Source organism: Neovison vison, chromosome 7 (assembly GCF_020171115.1).
Source record: "Neovison vison isolate M4711 chromosome 7, ASM_NN_V1, whole genome shotgun sequence".
Classification (NCBI taxonomy): Eukaryota; Metazoa; Chordata; class Mammalia; order Carnivora; family Mustelidae; genus Neogale; species Neogale vison.
This window is the reverse complement of record NC_058097.1, coordinates 101,057,124-101,083,983: the sequence shown is the minus strand read 5'-3', so window position 1 is coordinate 101,083,983 and position 26,860 is coordinate 101,057,124. Positions and strand designations below refer to the sequence as shown.

General features: G+C 52.9%; 1 protein-coding gene across 3 annotated transcripts in view; it reads left to right on the top strand.

The window, feature by feature from the left end:
• The window catches only part of YAP1 (Yes1 associated transcriptional regulator), a 110,103-nt gene extending 104,718 nt beyond the window's left edge, over window positions 1–5,385 (top strand). For all 3 annotated transcript variants that reach the window (XM_044257786.1, XM_044257784.1, XM_044257785.1), the window contains 2 exons: window positions 1,084–1,196; window positions 2,411–5,385. In XM_044257786.1, coding sequence (XP_044113721.1) covers window positions 1,084–1,196; window positions 2,411–2,649 — 352 coding nt within the window. In that variant the 3' untranslated portion in view covers window positions 2,650–5,385. The remainder of the gene's footprint in view (window positions 1–1,083; window positions 1,197–2,410) is intronic.
• Window positions 5,386–26,860: the final 21,475 nt, after the last annotated feature.

Below are 26,860 nucleotides of genomic sequence, written 5' to 3'. Positions count from 1 at the left end.
GTGGTGTGGACAGAGCTCCACACCAGGTTCTCCCGTGGCCGGGGCAAGCCCTGCGCTGCGTGGCGGGAGTGGCAGCCAGGCCCTGTCCCATCTCAGGGCCCTGACAGGATGAAGACAGACCACATCCCGAGGCCTCCGAAGCAGCACTGTTGTGTCCAAGTGGCCCTAGGGGCACATTCGTGTTTTCCTGGGTCATTGTGAAGCTTCCAGCTCTTGCCAAATCTGGCAGAAGTCCGAGAGTATGTAGGGTTCCAGTGCAACCGTGGGGGGGGGGGGCACAGCCACTCATTCAGGTCATTAGGGGAGAAGCTGGGCCATTGAGGTTTCAACCTTCATCACGGGGCTCAATCTCAGGACCCCAGCATCACGACTTGCCGCTTAACTGACTGAGCCACCCAAGCACCCCAGGGGACTTCTTACTCATGGGCAGCGACTCCTCCCTTAGGGCCTGATCCAGAAAGGACTTGTGGTTTGTTTTTTGTTTTTGTTTTTTTAGATTTTATTTATTTATTTGACAAAGATCACAAGTAGGCAGAGAGGCAGGCAGAGAAAGAAATGAAGGGAAGCAGGTTCCCTGCTGAACAGAGAGCCCGACGCGGGGCTCAATCCCAGGACCCTGAGATCATGACCTGAGCCTAAGGCTGCGGCTTACCCCACTGAGCCCCCCAGGCGCCCCTGGGACTTCTGGTTTTTTGATTGGGATTGATTGTTCCTTGGCTTGAACTCTGCCCGTGCTCCCCCACCCCACCCGCCCCCGGCCTGTGGAGCACCACTGGGAAATCAAGATCCTGAAATGCGTGGGCCGCGTGGCGCCCCCAGCTTCAAACGGCATCACAGAGAGAATGCCCACACGGAGAACTTTCTGTCCACTGGGAAGGCTGCCAGCCTGTCATTTTTCTTCTCTTGCCACCAGAGCCAGCACCGGAGGGGAGATCGGGGCCCCTTCAGGCTGCCCTCCTCTCCCTGCCGAGGGCCAGGTCTGAGTCCTGGCGAAGGGGGTGGGTGCTTGTGGTGTGCACTGAGCTGTCCACTGTGACCTGGGAACCCTAGAAGATGCTGGTCTTTGACGCTCCTGTTTTGCAGTGGCACCTATCACTCGAGGGAGGAGAGCACAGACAGCGGGCTGAGCATGAGCAGCTACAGCGTGCCTCGGACCCCGGACGACTTCTTGAACAGCGTTGACGAGATGGACACAGGTGGGCAGCGGGGGTCCTCAGCTGGTCTTGGTGGGCTGCCTTCAGTGACACAGCCATGGTCGCCGTGTCCGGGAGCCAAGCTTGTTGGGAAGAAAACCCGTCACGACTCCGTAAAGTTCATTCCGATCAAGCCTGCTTTGTTTCTATATATGTAGCTTGCAGTGACCGTGTTTTCGCAGATTTTAAATGTGGGCAGCATTGCTCCCTTCGAACAGCACTGACGACGCGACTTCCCACAGCACTCAGGACCCTGCAGGCTGGCCCTCACTCACGGTTGTGGTCACGGACCTGTGTGGGTTCGGTGTCTGCGGACCTCTCCCCTGAGCTTTCTGGCCCAGTGTGGGTGTTGGCTCAGGAGGGCAGGGGACTCGGAACAGCTCCTTGGGGCTCGCCCGCTGAGCCCTGGCTGGCCAGCTCTCTGGCCCACGGCTTCTCGGAGCGCGGGCTGCGTTGTCTCTGCTCGTGCTCCTCCGGCTCAGGGCTTTGCTGCTTGCTCGAGTGTTCAGCGGCCCCTCCTCTTCGCGCCCCTAGATCTTCCCGCCCCTGCAGGTGCCCCTGCACACCTGGCTCTTCCCCACACACTGTCTTGGCTCCTGTCCCCCCGTGGCTCTGTTCTCTAAACCGCTGTGGCTCTCACAGGTTTGTCGGATGAAGCTTGAAGGAGTGTGGTACTATCGTGTGCAGAAGCATGTCCCGTCAGGCTCACAGGGGACTCTGGGAGGAGGGCTAGCGAGGGCGTCTAGTCCCAGACCTCAGGGAGGCTTGTTCTGCGGCTGGGATGCAGCTTTCATCCGCGTCTTGACGTTAGTGGTCCCCAGGGTGTTGTCAAGGGAAGAGGGTGTGTAGCTCTGCTGATGTTTGATCTCAGCATGGGGCAGGGGTGGAGGGTCCGCACTGGTGCTCTTGGGCAGTGTCCTTGCGGGAAGGAAAGTGTCGCGGGACGTTCATTTCTTTCACGAGCCCCCTTAGTGCCAAGTATCTAGTAATAAGCGCCTTGTGCCGTTGCTTCAGGGTCTGAATAAATGTTGAAGCAAAAGTCACCTTTGGCATCACTGTGTCTTCTGCAGATTGTTCAGCCTGAAGTAAACTCTGGGCGTTGGCTCAGGAGGTCAGTGGGGAGAGCTTTTCTCTCTGCATTTCCAAATGCTCTCACAGTAGAGCTCTGATGGTAGCTTTCAAAAGGGACCTTATTCTCTTTCCTCTGTCCCCACCAGGCGACACTATCAACCAAAGCACCGTGCCCCCCCAGCAGAGCCGTTTCCCAGACTACCTAGAAGCCCTTCCGGGGACAAATGTGGACCTTGGCACGCTGGAGGGCGACGGGATGAGCATGGAAGGGGAGGAGTTGATGCCCAGCCTGCAGGAGGCCCTGAGCTCTGACATCCTCAGCGACATGGAGTCCGTGCTCGCCGCCACCAAGCTCGATAAGGAGAGCTTTCTCACGTGGTTGTAGAGCCCGCAGGTAGACCGAGTGCCACATCTGTGAAGGATCCAAGGAGAGGTTCCCCAGTGAGCCCGTCGCAGTCTCCGGGCTCACGCCGGAGAAGAGGAATAGACGTCCCGCAGGATTCTTCGATCCGTTGTTTCGCTCTTCTTGTCCGTTGCTGCTGTTGATATATTGCTGACCTCTTTCATAGTTGGCTCTAAAGAATCAAAAAACAGTTTTTGGTTTCTTTTGCTATTATAACTACTGTTTGTTTGGGGGGCTGGGGGCAGTGAGCCTGTAGGGACGACGGATGCCATGCCTTGCGCCCAGTTAGGTGTTCGCCCGTCATGTCGAGCAAACATGCGGACTTGGGAGTCAGATGCGTCACGTCACAGCATTTCATTTGTGCGGGCGGTTGTCTGTCCAGTGGCCTTCGGCCGGTGGGAAAACATTAATTACCGGTCAGTCGAGCCGGAGCGATTCACCAGTGCTCAGTGCTTCGTGCTGATTCGATGAGCTCGTTGGAACCACGGCTGGAGACCGCTTCACTTTCAGTGTTTTTCCCTCCTCGTGCTATCATTAGTCACGTAGTGACCTTGATTTTATTTTAGGAGCTTATAAGGCATAAGACAGTTTCCGTAGAAATGTATTAATTATTGACACATACTCTAGTATAGGTTTTGCTGGGTTTTATTCTGGGTTTGTTGTTTTGATTGGTTGGGCTGTGTCTTTTCTGTTTTTTGTTTTAGTTTCTGTTTTTTTTCCAGAATCTAGACAAATTATCATAGTAGCAACTCTGTAGTTGTAGCTGGGGGGCAACTATTAAAATCTACATTTCCTGATTTTTTACCATCTTATTTAAATCTTGATTATCCGCTCTATATATACCCACACACACACTTATAATGTTTATGATAGCGTGATAGCAGAATGTATCTTTTTTTTTTTTTTTTTTAAGGTTTCCCTACTGTCCAGGTTATTTTAACACAGTAGTTTTGAATGTGTGCGTTTAGAATATGTGAGTAGTGGTCGTACCGCACGGGTGGTTAAATCTGTCGGGGCAGTGTGCGGACATTAGCGGTAGTTTAGTGTTCTAGAAAGAGCTATTGTCACGGAGAGCGTCTAGAGGACTGTGTGCTCACTGGGCACATGGTGTTGTCCCAATGAATTTGAAAGAAGCAAACAAGATAAGGCTGTATTTTCCCCTTGACACTCCCTTGGACTAATTTTGAGCCTCGATGGGAAATCACTATGTAAGTTCATAATGTACATGACAGAAGTAAGCTTTACATGTGGTTTACCTTTCTTTAGCTCTGGAAATTGACCTTTGTCCTAGATTTGGAAGTCAGTTCTAGTCTCTCAGTTCTTGCTTGTAACACACATATTGAGGACTGTGTTGAGATACTACAAGATTGTTCTTACTTAAACCAGACGTGCTCCTACTTATACATGGTGAGAATCGACCCTGGACAGCATATAGGATCCTGCCAAGGCGGTGAGTTAGCTGGTGAGGTGATCAGATTAATAAATGTATATCGGTAGTTGAGTTTAGCACAGAAATAGAGATAATCATGATTATACTTTTATTTTTACAGGAAGAGATATAACTAGAGTATGTCTACAGGAAGAATAATAATGGTTTCCAAAGAGTATTTTTTAAAGGAACAAAATGAGCAGGAATCAACTCTTCAGTATAAGCTATGAAGGGACTAGTCGGCCGTGAGTCATAGTGGTACCAGCGAGTGCCTCTGGGATTGAGGGTCTTTCAGTATTTCTGGAATAAGCCCTTATTTTCAAGGGTTTATAACTGACATAAGAAGATCTTTTTTCTTGGCTAAAACTGCTATGAAAAGCCTCAGCTTGGATAGATTTTCTTTTTTTTTTTTTAAATTTCAAAAATCTGAGTATTTTGGGCCTTCAGTGGAGAGGACTACAATAGTTGGGAATGAGAAGTTCTATCTTAAGTACTTTTAGTGCTCAAAAATGAAATGACTGTGTTGTATATAATGACTCATAGGTCGATCATTCATTACTATTGACTCTAAGACTTCTTGTTAGGAAAGCAGCAGAAAGAGTAAATCTTGAATTAACTCTGAGGGGAAATGGCCACTGTGGAGATTCCTTGACTTTTTTTTTTTTTTTTTTTTAAGAGCAATAATGAAATTGTACCCAGAATGCATGAGTGAGTGTAGGGACCGTCCAGCGGGTGTTGGTTTCCTCGTGCAGAGGTGGGAGCTGCGTGCAGGGGGTGCCTGCGTGGCCAGGAAGATCGTGTCTTCAGCCTCCGCAGAGTAGCTGTAGGCTTGGGCGGCTGGGGACGTGGGAGGGGTGGCGAGGACTTGTGGGACCTTGACAGAGAACTTGATAAGCTCCACTTTTTCCCTGTAAAGACTTGGCTTGCGTCTTGCTGTCACTGAAGGCCTTCGTTCCTCCGAGTTCCAACACTTGAGTGCGCCCACGGAGCGGGGACCCAGGGTTCTTCCTGTCCCCCAGACTCTGGCTTGCCCAGTCACCCCACAGTGTCCCTGAGGTGCTGGGGACCCTGACCGCACCCTCCATTCACCTGAAGGACACGTAGCAGTCCTTCCTTCTTTCTGATTTGAATCACAGCCTGGATGTGGTCTGTCTTGTTCTGTGTCCTTGTTCCTAATGTTAACGTGTGTAACTGCTTCTTGGTTGTACTGGGTAGCGTCGGGGTAAGATTTTAACTGGGTATTCTTGAATTGCTTTTACAATAAACCAGTTTTATAACCTTTCAGTTTATCAACTTTTTACATCTTGTGTTCTTTTCAGTTAGGGCTTCTTAGGTGTACTGACATTGGTGGAGCGCACTGATCGGGAGTTTCAGATTCTCCAAAGCACTGCCTGCAGTCATAGCTGTTTCTAAATCCAATGCCTTTTTTAGAAAAGGAAGAAAGAACAAGGAACTGACTTTTATATACAGACATTATTGTCGTTTTAAGTATTCACAGTAAAGAGATGCATTCTGAGATTTCTGGAAGAAACATTTAAAAATAACCCTAATTAATGCTAGCTCATAATTCATACAGTCAGTGCTGAAACCCATGGTGCAAAAGTGGGAGGTGGTACCCAGTGGTTGACAGCTTCGTAGGTTTTGAATATCTAAGACAGGAGTGCTCAGATGAATTTTATTGTTGGCAAGCATATTTTTATAAGAATTGTTGGGTGTGCCTATTTTAACAGTTGTTTTCTGTATCATGAAAAGTATTCTCCACAATTTAAATGTTTTATATTAGAGAACTCTTTAATGCACACTTGTCAAATATATATATATAGTACCCATATCACCTTTTTATTTTTTGTTTTAGATGTAAGAGCATGCTCGTATGTTAGGTACTTACATAAATTGTTACATTATTTTTTCTTATGTAATACCTTTTTGTTTGTTTATGTGGCTCAAATATATTCTTTCTTTAAACTCTTCATTGTTGTTTTTAACGACTAATATGTTTATAACTTTTTGGCTTCTTCATGGTCTTCCAGTGGAACAAGTACGTAATGAGAAGGAAGCGAAGGGTGGGTATGGTCATAACTGCAGGTGTGAGGGAAGGTCGGTCTGGCACTGGGGACTTCGGAAGTACAGAGGTCCTTCTTCGAACCTGATGTTCCTGTGTCCCCCACCCCCACCCCCTGGGCAGACCGTCCACGCTGACGGTGGTGTGTGATGGTGTGTCTGTAGAAGACAGGTCACCGTGGAGAAACTGAGAGGACTTCCCGTCTTTCAGAACAGCCTGTGGTTCCATCTCTCCAGAGCGCTTTCTCATGGTCCCCAAAATAGAGCACTTAGATTGGTGAAAATAGTAACAGATTTAGGTGGTGGGTCCTGAACTCCGAGTAAGTAGTAGATTTGATTGTCTTTGCTTGTACAGTTCCTCCAATTCCTGATGCACATCAGCTTCTTCGAGGGAGATCTGAACATCCTGTCTCGTTACGTTTACCATCCTCACAGTAGAGGAACATCCGTCTCGCAGCCTTGTCTGAACCACAGTGGAGCCCCTGGGCTCAGGACCACAGCCTATATCCACAGGCAGTCAGCTTCCCGTGGGTTGGTGGGACCCTCCTCCTGACCCCGGGGTCAGACGTCTACACCCTGCAAATAACTGGTGTGGCCAGTGTGGGTCTGCAGAGTCCGCATGGAAGGCAATCAGTTTGGACGTGGGGCACGTACCCCCTTGAGAGAGCGAGGTTGCATGTTCTGAACGTTTGGCAAGTGTTAGTTGTCTTACTGTTTGTTTGTTTGTTTGTTTTAAAGACCCAAACTATAGTAGAGCAGCTCCGTAAGTGAATAAAGGAATTGCTCAGCTGGGGTAAATAGAAAAATGGTTTTCCGGAGACAGAGAAAGCACAGTAACTAGTGAAGCCTCGGGGTGACTGGGGGAGCAGGCAGTAGACCGTGAGTTCCGCCTCCCGCCCCCCAGCCCTCCCCTCACTGGCCCTCCTCTCGCACTGCAAAACAAGAGCCTCCCGCCCCCCACCCCACCCCACCCCATCACGTTGGCTTGGGTTGTGCGCACACAGCTAGCTGCCCTGGTCCTGGCAGCTGCAGATGGTGTTAGCGTTACGTGTGCTTCTGGTGAGGCTCTGGCTTGACTTCTGGGTAAACGTGTGTGCCACGGGGCTCCAGCCTCCGCTCTGGCAGGACACCTGCTGCGTGGTCCCTGTCCCAGTTCAGGCTGTCGGCGTGGAGTTGCTCTGTGTCACTAATCACAAGAAACTTGACGAACCGTCTTCTTTGATGAAAAGTCTGATTGCTGACTTAGAAACCAATCCCATGACATCTGTTATTGTAGTTTTTCCAAATCACACATGGAATGTTTTTGCTGTATTATCTGGATATTAAAAAACCTCTGTCTAAAATTGGTAAGTTCTAAGTGTAAGCATAGCCTTGAGCTGGCAGGTTTCATCCTGTCACTAGAGAAACAGGTGCGAGATTGAGGCATCAGCAAAAGCAACATGGGATTGGGAAGATACATATTTTAACAGAAAACGAACTTCTGATCCAGGAGACCTGACATCCAAGCTACTCGGACCCTGTGAGAAGTGTAAAGAACAGCAACGAGAAAACCAAAAGAAAAAAAAAAGGAAAGAAATCGGTATCTGTGCAACTCTAAGCGGTATTTGGAGCTACCTGAGCAAAGAGCCAACTTTGCAAAATTCCTAAACAACTAATCTGGTGCTTGGAATGGTTTTGCCCTAAAGGGGGAAACGATGAAAAAGCAGTTACTGTGACTTTATAAACTTGATGTAGTTCATACTCTGAGTGAGTGGACAGGGCTTGGTTCTTAGTAAAGGGGCCCCTTCCAGAAACAGAACAGGACTCGAACCAGAGGACACCCTCGGCCGACCAGGCTGTGGACCGGACCGACTTCTCAGGGACAGGATACCCCTCCCTTGTGCTCTGCCCCCACGGATGTCTCCAAGTGTCTTCTAGGGTGAAATGAGTTCCTGGGACCTCACAGAACTGTCCTGCTGCGTGTGATGTTCCCCGTGGGCCACCGTCCCTCCGAAGGCTGCCGTCTGTGACAGTCCAGCAAGCAGCCCTCTGTCCTGAGGACCGGCGCTGGGTGGGCAACCGGGGCTTGACGTGGGCGTCTTGGCTGGGGTCAAGTCAGAGTATCACGTCCTCACAGGACTTGGATCACTAGGTGGCCATGAACCAAAACCTTTGAATTTATGAAAGATACAACGTCCTGCTCCCTGAGGAGCTTGAACCCACACCCTGCAAACATACACGTGCAGATTCTGAAGAGGCTGTTTGTCCACTGTTCTCTGAGCTCTGGGAAGTCACAGGCCTTGTAAAATGATCGCAGCGGCATTGTGCAGAGGAGAATGGGCCCTTTGGATCTGGTTGTCTGTGATAATCCAAACCGTGAACGGCAGTGTAGCTCTTTCTGCATTCTGAGCCGAAGGAATTTCTGTGGAATTCTGCAGTGGGATTTGCAGAACAGCCTGAGCTCGTGTGCGGTGCCGTCAGAATTCTGCTGATGCCCCATAGGGCATGTGTGTGGGAGCCCGCCCAGAACTCCCCTGGAAAGACCACCTCCCTGGTCGGTAACAGACTGGCAGGCCCGGGCCAAATCAGGAATGTTGCTAGGAAATTGAACATGCATTCGGGCTGAAAACTAACTATTGGTCAATCTCCGTATGAGTCCTTCAAAATCATTAAAGCGGAAATCTCAAGGCCTGAACATTTCCAGTAGTTTCATTGTTGTGTTCTGCCAAATGTGGCAACTTTCAAAAGCAAATGAGTCCAGTTTTTACTGCCATCACTTATGTAGGACCTGAAAACAGAATTTTTCCATCAGGAATGAAGTGAAAATACTACAGTCCACACAGTCGCCCAACACTGGCTATGGACACCAAAACCAGATGCTCTCAGAATAACGTAAACCGTCATGCTTTGGAAGCAATGTTGTCTTTGACGTAGCCACGATCCTTCTCGGTATGCCCTTATTCGGAGACAAGTGACGGGTTCATTCAGAGCTGCTGCGATCCGAGTACGTCCGCCTGGCAGTGTAGATCCTTGAAGCCTTCCCTTACTGACCTCAGTCTACACACCGAGCCACCCCCCCCCCATTCTACAAGTGTGCTGTGCTTTTGTGAAGATGTTATTTGTTAGGTATTAGCACACAAGCGATCGGTGGGGGAGGGGCAGAGGGAGCAGCAGGCTCCCCGCTGAGCAGAGAGCTGGGCACGGACCCTGACCCCTGGATAGGGACCTCAGCCAAAGGCAGATGCTTTACCGATGGAGCCACCCACGTGCCCCAACAAGTAAGCTATTTTCACAGCAATATGTTATGACTCTACAATTTATCAAAACATGTCCACCTACGACCTCACCTGATGGTACCACGTCCTTTAAATTGGAGGTGTTCTCGCCATTCGTAGTGTGAGTGTCAAACCCTGGTCCGGAGCCGGCAGGGTGGCAATGAGGTGACCAGAAGTTGAGGCATAGCCCGGCCCGGGGAATGTTTGTCTGAGGCCAGTGAGGCGCGCTGAGGCCCCTGCCATCTCTCCGCCGCGCTGGCCGCCCTGCTGCCTACGGCACTGAGCTCTCCACGCCCCAGGCCTTGGGTCTCCTGCCCTCTCTTCAGAAGCTGGTGTGGTTGGTTCACACCCACGCTGCCCTGGGCTACTCGGCTCATGCCCCCCACCCCCACCCCACCAGGGTCTGGGCACCTTCCTCATGGGGCTGAGGAGCAGGAGGGGGAGACGATGCTGACGGGCGGCAGCGGCGCTCACACGGCCTGGAGACCACAGCACCGAAGCCAAGGCCTCCGCTGGGAAGGGAATGGGGGTGGCCGGGCTGCGCGATGGACGGACGCGCTCCATGAGTGCCCGGGTCCTCCGTGCCGGGCTCCAGCGCCGCGGGCACACACACACTCGGCCCCTGTTGCTGGGCGCCCGCTCTGTGCCGGCACTGGCCACAGTCACGCAAGCCTTCCGGCCAGCAGCCCTGCGGTTTGGGTTTTGCAGGTCCCAGTGGCCTAGAGGTGTCTCCCCTTTGGCCCCACACAGGCCTCGTACTCCCTTGGGCTGCTTGGGGCTCCCGTCCCGGTTGGGAGTGGCGTGCCCAGTGAGCGATAGGGGCCTTTGCAGGTCCGCCAAGAGCCGAGGGCCTGGACTGGGCGCAGTGCGTGGCACCTCCCGGGGCACCGAGGGCAAGCGGGTATGCATGGCTGGGGGTGGACTTAACAGGCACGCAGGCCACTCTCGCCCACATCCTCCAACAGCCCCCATGGCCCTTTTTACTGTGCAGGCCAGAGGTGGTGGGAAGTGCAGGCAGGTGGTCAAAAGGCCACAGGGGGAGCAGGACCCCAGAGGGCATTGCTGGGGGTGCCCAGCTAGCTTCACCCCTGCAGAGTTGGGCAGGGTCAGAGGGACCCTGCATGGAGAGATCGAGTTGTATCACAGGGAGGCTGAAGGAGGTCATAGACAGCAAGCCCGCTGCGTAGAAGTGACATCTGCCCTCTGTCCATGTGGATGGCTCCCACGGGGCACATGGTGACAGGGTCACAACAGGGACAAGTCCACTGCCCTCCCCGCCTTGCGGAGCCTGCCAGCACACCAGGGAGACCAACCTGGAAGAGGGTGCGGTCCCCAGAGTGTGGTCGCCTCTGGTGCCCTGGGAGTCTGGGGGCACGAGGGGGCCTTTCCCAGGACATACAGGCCAGGACCGGGACAGGGGCAGGGGCCACACAGGCCACTGACGGCACAACTCCGTCCTGAAAGCCATGGAAGGCCATGCAGACATGGGTGGGGGCGTGTGGCAGGTGGCCCCAGGGGCCGACTGGGAAACCCCCAGCGTCCAGGACGGGGAGGGGTTGGGGCTGCAGCAGGAGCAGGCGCAGGTTTGGGGGAAGCCTCCCCAAAACATCTGGTTACCTGCAGCGTAAGTGGATGCGGCGGCAGGACGGGCCCGCAGGCTCCACGGACCAGAGGCAGCTCTGTCGCGACACCCAGGAGACCACGGATGTCAGGACCAGTCCAGAGCAAAACCACCCGGCGCCGACGCTGCGACCAAGATGGCCGGGACTATAATTCTGCCGGCTTTCAGCCCCTTCACCAAATACGCCGCCATGATCAACCAGGTCACACCCTACAACTATCCAGTGCCCGTCCGGGATGATGGGAACATGCCTGATGTGCCCAGCCACCCTCAGGATCCCCAGGGCCCCAGCTTGGAGTGGCTGAAGAACTTGTGAGCACGCCTTGTGACACGGAGGAGGCCCCTCACCTGTAGTCAATAAAATGCGAAAAGCAACCCCAGAATCTGAAAAAAAAAAAAAAAAAAAAAAAAAAACCCACCCGGAGAAGCGACAGGTCTCCGCGGCACCTTGGATTGCCCCGACGGGTTTGAAGTGCAGGTCAGATCCCACGCTCACATCCTATGTATGGTTCCAAGGAAAACCCCGGATCCTACCCACAGTTGCGATGCCAGTAACCTGAGTCATGGGGAGGCTGACAGGCCCTGATCCCACCCCTGCAGGAACCAACCTGGTTCATGCAGTTGGCTCTGCCGATGGACCAGAAGGCCCCGAGGGTTTGCTGCAGCATGCCAGGGACCCCCGCGGCCCACCCCAGGAGCTGCCCAGCCCACATGCCCTGAGCAGGACCAGGACCTGGCTGCGTCAAACATCACACAGTCCGGGCGCCTGAGTGGCTCAGTGGGTTAAAGCCTCTGCCTTCGGCTCAGGTCATGATCCCAGGGTCCTGGGATTGAGCCCCGCATCGGGCTCTCATAGTCCTTTTTTCTTAAAACCAAGCCAGTCAAACCCACCCACAGCCAGAGGCAGACTCCCCGAGGGCCCAGTGGCAAGGCTAGGCACAGGGAAACCAGGAGGTGGTTTCTGGCGGAGCAGAGTGCTGATCCTTGGGGCTCAGAGGCCCATGACCCCTGGTTTCCAAGACCACTCCCTTGAGCCCTCAACTGCAGGGGTTGGGGGTGCTCCGTGGGACACCAGCTGCTTGGCTGGGCAGGGTGGCCAGGGATGAGGCCCACTGTGTCATGACGGGGGAGTCGGTGACAAGAGGTCGAAGGGGGCAACAAGCTGGGGTAAGACTGGGTGTGGCCAGGTTTCCCAAGGAACTCTGGAGAGAACAGGACCCAGGGCCTCCAGGACACTTGCTGCGAGCCGTCCGGCAGCACGCGGCCCAGCCTGACTGTCGACACTCACGATTGTATCCCTGAGCCACACAGCAAGAATCACAGAGAGCCCAAATGACTCTCCAACTCTCCACCTGTGTACATACAGCCTGATGTGTGCAAGTTCACAGGGCGGGTGGGTGACTGGGTCAGGAGCTGTAGGGGCCCATGGGCACTTACTACACCTCCTGCCCTTTAACAACCTGCATTCCCAGAATTCTGACTTTGACTTTTTAGAACCAGGGAATCTGGGCTAATTCATCACGAATTTGGCAACGAGTGCCATCCGACTGGAGTGTGGCTTCAGGCATCTCAGCCCACACGTCCGGTCGGTCCCAGGCACAGAGGGGCTCTGTTCTCTGCTGGTCCGCGGCCAGCAGCCGGCACTCCAGCCGTCACCAGCCCTCTCCCCCTTGGCTCCCGTGTTCAGTGTCCGTCCCCATGTGCTTCCCTGTGGTGAGGCCCCTGATGAGGACTCGAGACGGTCTCTGCAGAACAGCTGCCCTCCGTGCGGCTCAGGCGCTCACAGCGTCGTCCACTCACGCTGGACGGGAGCCCATGGCGGTGGCCAGCGTCCGAACGATGAATCCCAGAGTCTCCTTCTTTCCGAAGAAGCGGCTGCCTGTGATTGTGCCTGTCCTTGCTTTCTAGAGGAGTCCAGGGTCTTGTTATAAGCAACAGAAGCAAACGAAGCTATTTTACACAGAATGTAGATGAAAAATGTGTATTTATGGAGGGGATCACAGACTCTACATGAATTAGAGACTCAGACAGAGGCTGCAGATGCTCTGGGAATTATGCCCAAACCCATGTGGCCAAAGGAGTCAGCTGCGCCTTGCACCCCCAACATCACCGAGGACAAGGACACAGAAGGTCGGTCACGGCTGCCCCTGGGAGGTAGTCCCGGAAGCCCCCACCCTGTGTCAGAGCACAGTCATATGGTCCCTACATCTCTGTCAGGTTCCAACCCAGAGTCCTGAAGAGAGCATCTCCTGGGGAAAACATGGGGTTTGCGCCTCCCCTCCAGACCAGAGGAACTGGGGAAAGCTCGTGTCCAGTGGTCAGTCCACTGCTGCGGTGGGCACTGCCGTCTGCAGAATCAGAAAGCCAGAGGAACAGCGGTTGTCCAGCTCAGCTCCCGCAATCAGCTGGCATTTACAGAGACTTCTCTACCAAAGCCCTCAACACTAAGAACAAGGGGGGCATTTCAGGGGTGCCTGGGTGGCTCATTCATTAAACGTCTGCCTTCGGCTCAGGTCATGATCTCAGGGTCCCCAGATCTGTTCCCTGCTCAGTAAGTGTCTGCTTCTCCCTCTCCCTCTGCCCTTCCTCCCACTCATTCTCGCTCTCAAATAAATAAATAAAATCTTTAAAAAAATTTTTTTAAAAGGGCATTTTAGGGACGCCTGGGTGGCGCAGTTGGTTAAACGACTGCCTCCGGCTCAGGGCGTGATCCTGGAGTCCCGGGATCGAGTCCCACATCAGGCTCCCAGCTCCATGGGGAGTCTGCTTCGCTCTCTGACCTTCTCCTCACTCATTCTCTCTCTCACCGTCTCTCTCTCTCTCAAATAAATAAAATAAAATCTTAAAAAAATTTAAAAAAAAAGGGCATTTTAAAATCTCCATTTTATTTATGGTCTAGAGTGTACTTGTGCTCATCTTTCTCTATTTACCCTGAGTAGAAGAGTAGGGAATACGAAGATCCTAAAACCCAATTATTATATTCCATTCCATCTTTGTGCTTTCCTGGTTTCCTGGACCTATCCCATTTTCGAGTATTAGATTTTATACAGATTAATTAAAAACTTTGATTATTTCTTACATGTTAAAATGTTTGAAAAATAGCAGAGTTACAAAATAAAATAATAAAAACAGACTCCTTAAAGAAACTTTTACTCTTGGTATTTGTTGGTACAATACACGAAGCCTCCCTGAGTTTGTTTTGCTCTGTTCTGTTGTAGGAGAACCGACCACGGTCCTGTCTCTGTGCAGGAAGCTGGGTCTGTGTGTGTCAGCCCCAACCACATGGGAAGTCCCTAAGGGACAGTGTGTTTCTACCGTGGAGCCTCTGGACACCACACAGAACCTGATGGTACGAGAGAAGGAGCCAGAGTAAAGCCCATCTGGAGAAAGAAAGGAAATAATCTCCAAGGGTTCCTTTGATCCTGTTAGGCTATTTGTAGAGATCCCTTCTGCTTAATCTAGAACTTTCTGCCCAGTGTTGGCAAGGCGTACTGGCACAGCTCCTGGGACCCACAGTAAGTCACTGTGCACTCAGACAGGGAAGACCTGTGTCCTAACGATGAGGCTCGGAGTCCAGTCCAGAGTCCTGTGTTCTTTACACTTCCTGCAGGCCTGACGGCACGCCCCTTGTAGATCACGCCTGCAGTGGGCGGGGGGGGGGGCCAGAAGTCCATCCCAAGGCAGGTCTGTTCACCTGCTCTGCTCTCTTTCTGGACACAGCCTTTCGATTCCCTAGGGCACGCTGCGCAGTCTTCCCTATCTCAGTGGCCTTCCTCCCGCTCCTGTGGTGGTTAGGTTTTTAACAGCACTGTTGACCCTTGAGCAGTTTGAACTGTGAGTCCCCGTGTGCACGTTGTTTTGATAAATACAGGACTGAACACGGATTTTTCTTTCATGATTCTTTTTTTTTTTTAAGATTTTATTTATTTATTTGACAGAGAGAGAGAGAGATCACAAGTAGGCAGGGAGGCAGGCAGAGAGAGGAGGAAGCAGGCTCTCCGCTGGAGAGCCTGACTCGGGGCTTGATCCCAGGACCCTGGGACCACGACCTGAGCCAAAGGTAGAGGCCACAACCCATTGAGCCACCCAGGCGCCCCTCTCTCATGATTCTTAATCACATTTTCTTTTCTCCAGTGCAATTTATTGTAAGGATGCCATATCCAGTACATGGAACACACAAAATACGTGTTAATTGACACATTATATTATTGGTAAGGCTTCTGGCTGGCCGTAGGCTATTCATAGCTAAATGTGGGGGGAGTCCAAAGGCAGACATGGATTTCTGACTGTGCAAGAGTTGGTGCCTGTCTCCTGGCCCCCATGTTGCTCAAGGGCCCTCCTTCAGACTATCACCTCTATTCCTAGTCCAAGTGTTGTTAGAGCATGGTCCTATTTGTAGATGATAGAAAGTTTCTCTTAGAGATTTTATCAAGCTTTGTGCAAAAACTGGAGGAGAGCTAAATCATTGAAAAGGATCACACAAGACTCAGGGCTGGGAAAGTGATGTGAAATGGCAGCAGGAGCTACGTTTGCCTTCAGCCAGGATGGGAAATGCTGCGAGGCTGAATCCGACTTTAGCAGAGAATAGCTCCTGCTCTCACCTGCTGTCTCTAGCGGAAGACAGAGGCAGCGGGACCTTGAAGGAGAGAGGCAGGGGCCGTCACCACAGCTGCCGCAGACAATGTGGGGCTCTGCACGCTGGTGTGAGCCCGGGCGAGGGTGCCTAATGGGGCTGAGATTTTGCCACGGCCAATACCCAGCACCGAGGGGCTCTCGGACGCGCTGTCTCCGCTGGGGAAGCCTAGAGCTTTAGTTCCAAATGTGGTGTCCGAAAATACCGTGGTTTTCAGGAAGGTGTTCAACCATTTAGGAGGCCCAGGAATAGGATTATATAAGCTTGGGCCTGCTCTATCTCATCAGGGCGAAGCCGGCTTCGGAGGTCTCCTCTCCGCAGGAGCTGTCCACTCGACGTCCACCGGATGCGCCCCATCCCGATCCGGAGCTCGTTTCCGGGACCCCAGTGTTTGCCACGGCGAGAGGAGGTCCGAAGCCCCTGCTCGGTTCGGAAGGCTTTGGTCTGCTCGTCCGCGAATTTAAGAAGCTCGGAGGGGCGCTCCTGCTCACCTCGCCTGCACAACTCTGGGTGTTTGCGGTCTGCTTTGGTCGTGACCTAAAATATGCCCAAGAAGCGTTTCGAGGAACGGCAGCAGCGTCGAGCAGACACGGGACGGCCGCGGCGGACCGGCGGCGCCCACGGAAATACTCCGCTCCAGCTTGGAATACGCGGTGCGGCAGAAGGCACGTCGGAGGCGGGAGCGCCGTAACCCCCGCTCCGCGACCGGACGCCCCAGACCCGGCCTCGGCCGCCGGCAGCGGGAGGAGCGCGGCCGCGCCGGGGTCCGCGCCGGGGTCCGCGCCCGGGGTCCGCGCCGGGGTCCGCGCCGGGGTCCGCGCCCGGGGTCCGCTAGCGCGCGCTGGGCCGCGACGGGAGCCGGAGAGGACGCGGTCGGCGGCCGTCACCTGCCGCGACCGCAGCCTAGGGGCTTCGGCGTGAAGGATCCCCGGAGACGTCGGCCTGCGGGCGCGAGCCCGGGTGTCCGACCTCCGCGTCCGGGCCGGGCAGGCGCAGGGGCGAGCGGGAGACGGCTGCGTGCAGCCCGCGAGCCCCGTGTGCCAGGGGGCCGTGAACTCGGAGCAGCGCCCCGGAGCGCGCGCGCAGGGCCCCGAGGGTCCCGGGGGCAGCGCGCAGCCGAGCGAGAGAGCGGCGTGTCCGCGTGGTCCCCGGGCAAGCGGAGGCGGCGCCGGACTCCCCGGTCCGCGCGCTTGGTGGGCGGGGCCCCCTGGGTGAGGGCGGGACCCTGGGGCATGGCGGGCGGGGCATCAGGGTGCGGGCGGCCCCTGGGCAGGGTGGGCGGGGCCCCCTGAGTGAGGGCGGGACCCTGGGGCATGGCGGGCGGGGCATCAGGGTGAGGGCGGACCCTGGGCAGGGTGGGCGGGGCATCAGGGTGAGGGCGGGACCCTGGGGCATGGCGGGCGGGGCATCAGGGTGAAGGCGGGCCCCTGGGCTGGGTCGGTGGGGCCCCCTGGTGAGGGTGGGCCCCCGGGCTGCGTCCATGGGGCGTCTGGGCGGCGCAGGACCTCGGGCTGGGGTGGGTGAATACGGGGTGGGGGTGGGGCGGAGAGTGTGTGCGCGGGACTCTGGAGCGGGATAGGCGGGGCTACATGGGTTAAGGGCGGGGCCCCGGTCCGGGTGGGCGGGACCCGGACCCGGTGGGCGGGGCCCGGGCTCGATGGGCGGGGCCCGCGCGCAAGCCGTCGGCCTGCCAGAGCGACTGCTGTGGCTGCTGACCGCTCCATTCCTACCTCGTGGACCTTGCCGGAGTGAACTCTGGAGACTGTTTCGTTATTCACAAAACGGGGTTCATGATCCTTAAATTTTAGAGTGTTTGGTGGTTAAAAGAAAGATGTATCTGAACCATCTACATATCTAGCTCTGGTGGGTGACCATTACCATTGGTTCCATCCCAGACTCAACTCCTCGCTGCCCAGGGTCCACTAGGTTCCCGGCACTGGGGCTGTGATGTAAAGTAGCCCTCAGGAAGTATGTCTGGTGCAGAGCAGGCCAGGTGAGTGGCAGTGGGGAGAGAGGCCCCTGCCCAGCTTCAAAATGCCAGGAGGGCTTCCTGGAGGAGGAGAAGCTGCAAAGGCCGTGGCCGCCAGCTCATGGCGGTTAGATCAGAGGCAGGATGAGGGGGAGGAGTTGGGACCCTCGGGGAAGGTAAAGCTGAAAGAACCCCTAAGTTCTTTTAGTGGCCGTAGGTTTTTATCTTTAGAAAGAGTCCTCTGGGGAGAGACCACATGGGTGCAGCTTACCTTCCACGTTCACCGTCAGCAGCTCCGCTGGCCAAATCAAGAATTCTTCTAGGGGCGCCTGGGTGGCTCAGTGGGTTAAGCCGCTGCCTTCAGCTCAGGTCATGATCTCAGGGTCCTGGGATCGAGTCCCGCATCGGGCTGTCTGCTCAGCAGGGAGCCTGCTTCCTCCTCTCTCTCTCTGCCTGCCTCTCTGCCTACTTGTGATCTCTCTCTGTCAAATAAATAAATAAAATCTTTAAAAAAAAAAAAATTCTTCTGGAGTGGTAAAAAGACTATTTGGAGGGGCACCTAGATGGCTCAGTGGGTTAAAGCCTCTGCCTTCAGCTCAGGTCAGGATCTCAGTGTCCTGGGATCAAGCCCCACATCGGGCTCGAGCCCTCACACTGGGCTCTCTGCTCAGCAAGTAAATAAATAAAATCTTTAAAAAAAAAAAAAAGACTATTTGGAATTTTTCAGGTCGGGCCATGTACGCCTGAGTTCTCAGCAGTGACTGCAGATGGCAAGGGTGAGTTGGGCTTTCAAATAATCCCCTCTCTGAACCGAGCTTGGTTCCAGGGTGAATATTATTACTCAGATGAAAAAAAATTAGAACTTTTATACCTATGTTATTCAACCGCCTCTGTGTACGTGGGTTTTGCCCCTCGCCTTCACGTGCCTTGCTGCTGGGAACCAGAAGCCAGGAGGCAATGAAGTGTTGTCTGCCTCCCATAAGACCAGCCCCTCCCTAAAGATGTTCTGGAGAAAAAGAGGAATAAAGTGGGGTTGGGCGGGGTGGAGTGTATAGGCCCGGGCTTGCAGCCTGGCCTGGGAGATGATGACAAGCCGTGAACAATTTGGTGGGGTGTTTCCTCTCCTTTGTTTCCTATTAGATGGTATGTGAGTTGTGGGTTGGTTGGTTTTGTTTTCATTTCAGTGACTGGCCCCTGAATATTGCTTTTGAAACAGCAATTTTCAGGATTAGCTAATAGCCATGCTGTCATGCTCATTTAGACCCAGTGAACAGTGATGTGATCTCAGCCTGCTGGTCTGTCAGCACGGCCCTGGCCTGGCCTGGGGAGGGTGACCGAGCAGGTTTGGGGACAAGCTGTTCGGTTCCTCCAGGTGGGGGACTTGTCTGCATCACCTCCTGTCCACCCCTCCCCCATGATTACAGGGGACACGATGCAGATCTGGAATGTGGCCCTGAGCTGCTGCCCATTTGTGGTGTGATCTGTGCCCTGAGGCTGAATTATAAACTGAGGGTTTGACTAAATGCTGGAAGTTTCCTTCCTCCTCTGGGAGGGTGTGGGTCATCTGAGCAGTGAGTATCACATCCTGGCATTTAAAGGCAGAGCCTGAAACTGTGAACCAATGACTTCTCCTCCTCAAATACTCCTTCGCATCTATGTCCTTGCTGGCCCATCGGTCTTCTTGCCATTGGAAACTGATACCTTTTTAAAAAAAAGATTTTATTTATTTATTTATTTGAGACACAGCGCACAAGAGCATGGGAGTGTGGGGGGAAGGGAGAAGGAGAGACTCTGGAGCAGACTCCCCACTGAGCTCGACATGGGGCTTGATCTCTGTACCCTAAGATCATAACCTAAGCTGAAACCAAGAATGGGACGCTGGAACCTTAACCGACTGAGCCACCCAGAGGCCCCATTGTCACTGGAAACTGATTTCTAAATGACATTGTTAATCTGGTCAAATTCACAGGATTCCGTACTTTCAGGAAGGAAGGTAATGTTGGAGATGGCAGAGTGTTTGACAAACGGGGTTGAGCTGGGTAAGAATACATGAAAACTGGAGGCCAAAACAACAAAGCTAGATTCTGTGGAGACCTTCAGGGGAAAACAGTGAAGCCCTTTCATATTTTCATACGGATGGTAGTTTCTGCGATGCTGCTGCAGAGGTCAAACATGATGATGAAGGTTCTCAGAAAGTGATACCAATAATACAGTAAATTCTTGACTTTCTTGAAATCACAAACTAAGAGAAAAGATATTTCATTATGTTTTTTCAAAATAAAATGCAAAAACACTTATTTTCTATGAAATTTTGGTTCCCTATTAGAGTTCATTTTTGGATGGCTCCTTTTGGATTCCGGTATCTCCTGTAGTTGCTAATTTTCCATCTTATTTCAAAAAGGATTTAAGATACCTAACGCTCTTTGTTGAACAGCAGTATATTCTGAATTCTTCCCCACCAAAGGGATCCATGTCCTAATACCTTTCTCATGTTCCTCATCTCTAAGATCCATTTTGCCTACTAATTGACATTTTTAAAGTAGTAGCTTTCCCATATTAAGTGAAACAGTAGATTACTTATTTTATAAATTATAGATTTGAATTATACGTATAAATTTTATACATATTATATGTGTGACTATTGGTTATAGACATGACAATTTTATGTATTTATTTATATATAAATATATATGAATATTAAAAGTTTTATATACTCAGTTCTGAATAGCACCTTGAGTAGTTGCCACAATCACAGCTAAGAGTCAAAGGTGTCCAGGCACCTGCCTGGCTTAGCTGGTAGAGCAGGTGACTCTTAACCCCAGGGTTGTGAGTTTGGGCCCCATGCTGGGCGTGGAGCCCGCATTAAAACAAAATTAAAAGAAAGTTAAGGTGTCTGTTTGACCACCCCTCACCCTTCTCAGTGACAGACACCATGGCTCTGGAAGCCGCAGGACAGGTGGGTATCAAGAGGCTTGGTCAGGACGTGGAGGAGGAGTAGGGAGGGAGGTGATAAGATAGGATCCAGCAGGTGTGACTGACCTACCCAGTAGGAGGTCTGAGCAGGTCTTTCCAGGTCTGGGCAGTAGAAGGGAGTGGGGACATCTTGAACTCAGGCCCAGCCTGCATCAGTCCTGGTGTGGGAACCAGTTGGGGCCTGTGTCCCAGTGAGAACAGGGAAGGAGAAGACAGTGAGTACAGTTTTCAAATATTTATTTATTTAAAGATTTTATTTATTTGACACAGAGAGATCACAAGTAGGCAGAGAGGCAGGCAGAGAGGGGAAGCAGGCTCCCCGCTGAGCAGAGAGCCCAATGCTGGACCCTGAGATCATGACCTGAGCCAAAGGCAGAGGTTTAATGTACTGAGCCACCCAGGTGCCCGCTTTCAAATATTTAATTGGAGGGATGCCTGTTGGGCTCAGCTGGTGGAGCAAGTGACTCTTGATCTCAGGATTGTGGGTTTGAGCCCCACGTTTTGTGTAGAGATTGCTTAAAAATAAAATCTTAAAATGTTTAATAATAATCAGTAATAGTGACACATTTAAAGACACTTAGAGAATAGAAAGAATAAAACAAAAATTACCTAATAATTTCATCTCCTTAAACCACAATCATTGTTCTGATTTTGGTGTTCTTTTTAAATTTTGTATACTTTTTGCTTTTCTATAAATTTTTATCATTTCCTTTCCTTTACTGTTCTATAAAACCATGTTTCCATGCTGCGCTATGGTCAGAGTGACCTAGTGGCCGAATGAATTAGTTTTTAAATTTTATTACTCAACAGTTAGATGGCTTTGGGTGTTTTGTTTTTGTCTTTTTCAGATACCGTTTTTATGGACTTTTAAGGTATATTGTTTTTTGGAGTGGTGGAAAAAAATCACGTTATTAATTTGTTCACAGAACAAGGACCAACTGAAGACAGCACGCTAGGCGCAGAGAATGAGAGCCTTTGGGGAGAGGACTCTCTAGCTTTGGTTACTACACGAGGGATCCTCAAGCCAGTCTGAGCCTCAGCCCTGCTCATCGGTGACTGCACCCCTGCAGGCCAGACGCTGGGCCAGCATCACACTTGTCCGGTCCCCAAGCCGCTGCAGCCGGCCTCCCTCACCAGTGCCCACAGTCGCCGGCGTCAGGCGCTCTCGCTCCCCTGCATGCATGTAAATGACCACACGGTCCCTCCAGACGCCCAAACCAAACACCTTGGGGCCAGTTTCTTTCCGCTCCAGCCCTGGCGTTCTGCAGGCCTTAGCTCCCGTGGCATCTTCCCGCGGGCCTCCTTCCAGACCCCGTGTTTCATCTCCGGCCCCTTGCCTGATTTCCTCTCCTGCAGCCCATGTCCACCTGACCCGGAGTGCTCCGGACAGCCACTGCTCCCCCGGGCTCCGCTTGCGACCTCGCCGGGGAGCGAAGGCCGGGCAGCCCTAGGCTCGAGCTCCGACCTCTGCACCAACAGTCCGCACCCCACAGGCCAAGCGCCCGGCGGGTGGTTCTGCAAGTGTGTCCGGAGATACCCCTGGGGCCGAGGGCCGTGGACACTGGGGTGTCCCCCACCTCGGGGACTGCGAGCGTCCCCTGGAGCCGGCCCCCGTGGCCCTGTCCCAGCCCGCTCTTCCCGCGCCGCCGCGGGCCCCTGCGAGCGCGCAGCCTCCGCCTTCTTGGCAGGCGAAGCAGGCTTGTGCGAGCGGGTCTCGGCCTCCGCCAAACTGGCAGAAACCACTTCACAGCAGTGGAAAAGTACAAACGTTCTTTGATGCCGGAAAGTGGCGACTTGACCAAATACGTGCTCGCTGCGCCTGCGCAGCACGGTCCTGGGTGGGGGGTAGGGGACGTCCTGCCTGCGGAGTTCACTGCGCCTGCGCAGAGCGACCTTCGGGGGCTCGCCTTCGGAGCTCACTGCGCCTGCGCAGAACTGCCTGCCGGAGTCCTACCTGCGGCGTTCGCCGCGCTTGCGCTCAGGCTGCTCCGGCGGATCCTGCCTGTGGAGCTCACTGCGCCTGCGCTCAGACTGCGGCGACCCATGGCCGCCAGGGTCAGGCTGTGAGGACAGCCAGTCCCACACGACGCGCGGACTGTGTTCCAAGGAAGTGTTTGAAACACTGTTAGCACCCCGATCCCTTTCCCCGTGGAAACAGTGTAGTAAGTGGAAGTCAAGTCAACGGGCTGCCCCCCCAGTCTGCTGAGAGCACGCGGCGCCGAAGCCGGGCCCGCGGTCCCCACCGGCGCCCAGTGCTCCCTGCTCCGCGCGCAGCCGCGGCCGTGACCTCCCTGCGGCGACCGGTGTCGGCCCAGGACGTGGTGCCGCACGCCCGCCTCGACCCCCGGCCCCGTGGCACAGCAAGTCTGCATCCTGTCCTACGGGCACGGCCTCCCGCTCTGCTTTCCCGCGTGTCCACTGCGGCCCGCGGCGGGACCCGCTCCGGCCGGCGCTCTGCTCCCGGCCCTGGGCTCCACCGGCCCTGCCGGTGCTTGGAGCCCCTGAGAACCCCCGGTCAGCCGAGGGTCCAGCCCCAGCAGCCAAAGCACCGAGCCCGGCTCCTCCGTGCCGTCCCCACCCTCGGCCTCGGCCCACCCTGCACGGCCGAGAGTCCGCGGGCCATGAAGACGGCAGATGCCCGGCCCGTGCTCCCAGAGCCCCCCTGGACCGAAACAGCTACCTGATCAGGAACGCTCTCTTCGCCTAAGTGCGTCTAGGATGCCGTCCATGCAAGGACCAGGGCGTACTCACGGTTCCTGAGCGGGGCCTGGACGCCACTGAAGGTGTGATCTGAGGTGATGCTTGAAAGGCGCCTGCCTAGCCTGGTGGGAAGGGGCCCTAGGGGAGAGGGCTCTGTAAGCGGAGAGGCGGTGTGTGCAAAGGCCTCGGGGCCTGGGAGGGTGAGGATGTTAGGGTTGCAAACAGTGTCCTCGGGTTTCAGGCCTGAGGGTTGCAGGTGGATGGAAAGGGGGAGACCAGCCCCAAAGGGCAGGGAAGCAGGAGAGGAGGCTACTTTCTGTTAGCCACACCCTGCTGCTGATTTGTGTCCCTCCCTGCAGGCCTTGTAGTTCATGATTTTAAAAATAGCTTTTATGATCTCCTAGTGATAAAATCTGGGAAAATGTAGGCAAAACTAAAACTCAAATCTAAAAACTTTTGCAAACACACTTATTTCCATACACTTGCTATTAGTATTTTTTTTTAAAAGATTTTATTTATTTATTTGACAGAGAGAAATCACAAGTAGGCGGAGAGGCAGGCAGAGAGAGAGGGAAGCAGGCTCCCTGCTGAGCAGAGAGCCCGATGCGGGACTCGATCCCAGGACTCTGAGATCATGACCTGAGCCGAAGGCAGCGGCTTAACCCACTGAGCCACCCAGGCGCCCGCTATTAGTATTTTAATATTAAATCAAGTAACACAAGAAAGTGGGCTATGACTTTTCCCCCTTGATTCTCCAGGTTTCTGTGTAACGTAAACATTTAGAGAATCAGGTTCATGTACCTTTCTAATTTAAAAAAGAGTTTACATTTTGTTAATAAAAAAACAAACAGAGGCCTACATGTTCAAGTTTGAAAGCTGATTTCCCTGCTCACTTCATTTTCCTAAGGATTTATTGCACAGTAAATTAGTTCATTGCAAACCTTCCAGCAATGTTTTAATCTATTATAGATTACTTTAAAAAAAAAAAAAACACGAAAACACAAATTTGAGTTTTCCCCCTTGAACAATGAGTGGTTTATTTTAAAGTAGGTGAAAGGTAACGTGAAGGGGAAAAAAACCCCAGCTTCACAGATGTATGGTTTAAAGTTTGCCAAGTACTTAGTGGAGGGTTACACTGACTTCAAAGGGCTGGAAAGTGTAATGTAACATGAGAACAGGAAGGTCCTGTTTCTTTCTCAGCCTGCTCTCTCTGGTTCCTGCAAAACGTCAACATCAGAGCAGGGATTTTGAGAAATCGCATCCCCTGGTGGAGAAGCAAGTGAGCGGAAGTGGGGGTGTGCAGTGCGTGCTGCGTGAACGCCACTGTATCTGCAGTCAGGATGCTCTGCTCCGACACAAGCTTTCTGATCGCGGGTGTGGGAGTCTGTCTATGCTCTACACGACTGTATTGCTCAGCGAGAGCGGCATTCCCAAGCCTGTGAGGGCGGATAGAGCGAGCATTTCTCACTGGGTTGAATGCTCATTTGGTGTGTTTTATGTACCTTACAAAAGTCTGACTAAGTAAGAGTCAATGATAAAAAACTCGATACCCGGCTTTAGTGGTCAGCTATCAGCCAAGGCCCTTGATCGTTTCCCTTTATGTGTTCGGGCTTGGAAATCTCAGCAGGGAGAGGGCCTTAGGTTCCGAGACTTTGCTGGCAGCATTCCGATCAGTCGCTGTGTTTTCTGAGATAGGGTTTGTAGCTGGAGATCAGGAGTGCAAGAGCACCTTGTCCCCAAACAGACCGGACTAGGGCCCTCGCTGCTGACAGAGTCTGAAGACAGAGAGACAGGAAAGGGGTCTATCTCAGTGAGGCCGAAACGGAAAGATGGTGGGCTGGTGTCTCTGAATCATGCAAAGACATCTGGGTTAGATGACAACAGTGTGGGTAGAGGTCAGCAGGTCCCTGCAGGCGGGTAGTGAAGGTCAGGTCACTGGTGGTGGTGCTGGCGTCAGGACAGTTTCCGCTGCTTGCAGGGTGGTCTGTGTGCTCGCCACGGGGCGCCTGGCGTGCCCCACCCCACCCCTCCCATCTTGTGCCTGAGTGAAGCGAGAACTTAATTAGGAAGTATACACTGAGGTCATAATGGAGGCAGTTGAAGTCCTGGTTCAGGCTCAGCATATTGGGGGGAAGGAAGCAGGATCAGCCGCCCCCAAACCTGCTTCTCTGGCATCAGCATTTTCTCGAGCTGATCATTTTGAGAAACAGCAGATGCAGAAGTTAGTCTCTGGTGAGGGACATTGACATTTATAAAGGAAATCTCCGTCCACTCCAGGAAGCCAAAGGGGGACTCCGTCACAGGACGGTGTCCAAGGAGGAGGACAGATGTCCCCCGCAGCCCCGTACACACCTTCTCCATCTGTCCTGAGATGGTTTTTTGGCCGGTGGCTCAGGCCACCTCAGGGACTGACTTACTTCCCCTGGGTATCTATCTCCCTGGATGCACCAAGTGTACATGTCAGTAAACTTTGTGCTTTTCTCATTCATCCGTCTTTTATTACAGGAGGTGTCAGCCGAGAACTCAGAAGAGTGGAGGGAAAGCTATTTGTCCTTTTCCACAAGGTGGAGAGGAGGCACCTGCTCCCCTGTCTGTGCTCATCTCATGGGGCGGAAGTGAGTCTTGACCAGAGCCTCTGCCTGGGCCCGCGTGAGCCTCTTCTGGCTGAGGGACGTGGCTTCCTATGGAATGTGATTTCAGGACTGGGAACCTACCTGAGGTTCCTGGAAGACCTGGTTCCCCACCTGCTTGGCTGCCTGGGGGCGGGAGCCCCAGAGGTAAATCTTCATTCCTTCTGCTAAAGTGCACACACGCCCAACAGTATCCTAACATTGTTTGTTTTTATAAGTCATTTACACATCATGAGAGCGAGGCTCTGCTTTCCTGTGAGCACAGATTTAAAGGAAAAGTAGGAGATGACGGGGCATGAGGGAATTTAGATTTTGGCGGGAGAGGGAAAGGGGCCAGGCTGGTTTGGAGCAGTGATAATGGTAAGTGGGTGCCAGGTGGGGAGGAAAAGGCAGGGACCATGTTCCAGACGACGGTAAGTGCAGTTTTGGCTGAGGCCAGGCTGCCTGCAAATGCTTCCTTTCCACAGAAGACAGCGCATTTAGAGTATCTTCTGGAGAAAGAATGATAATTCGATTTTCAAAAATTTTAGAGAGGAAAATAAAAACCAATATTAGAAAAATATAGGCCACTTTTCCTAATAATTCTGTTGTCAAGGCAGAATTAGACTTCATTTTTCTAGCAAGAAGTAATTATAAAGGAGCTGTGTCTAAAAATGTGATTTTTCTTCCAAGCCATTTTTGGTCTCAAATACATTTTGGAAATGTGATTTACAACCATCTTTTCTGGTGATCAGGATGCTAGCCGTGTGACTTTAAGCTGTGCGTTAAAAATATATGTACCGATTACAAAAAAAGGAAAAAAAGGATAAATGTACATTTGTTTAAAGCCGGGGTTGGTGGGGTACAGCCTGCAGGTCAGATCCAGTCCTCCCTCTGTCTGTGTATGGCCGGTGAGTTCAAATGGTTCACACTTCAAATGGTTG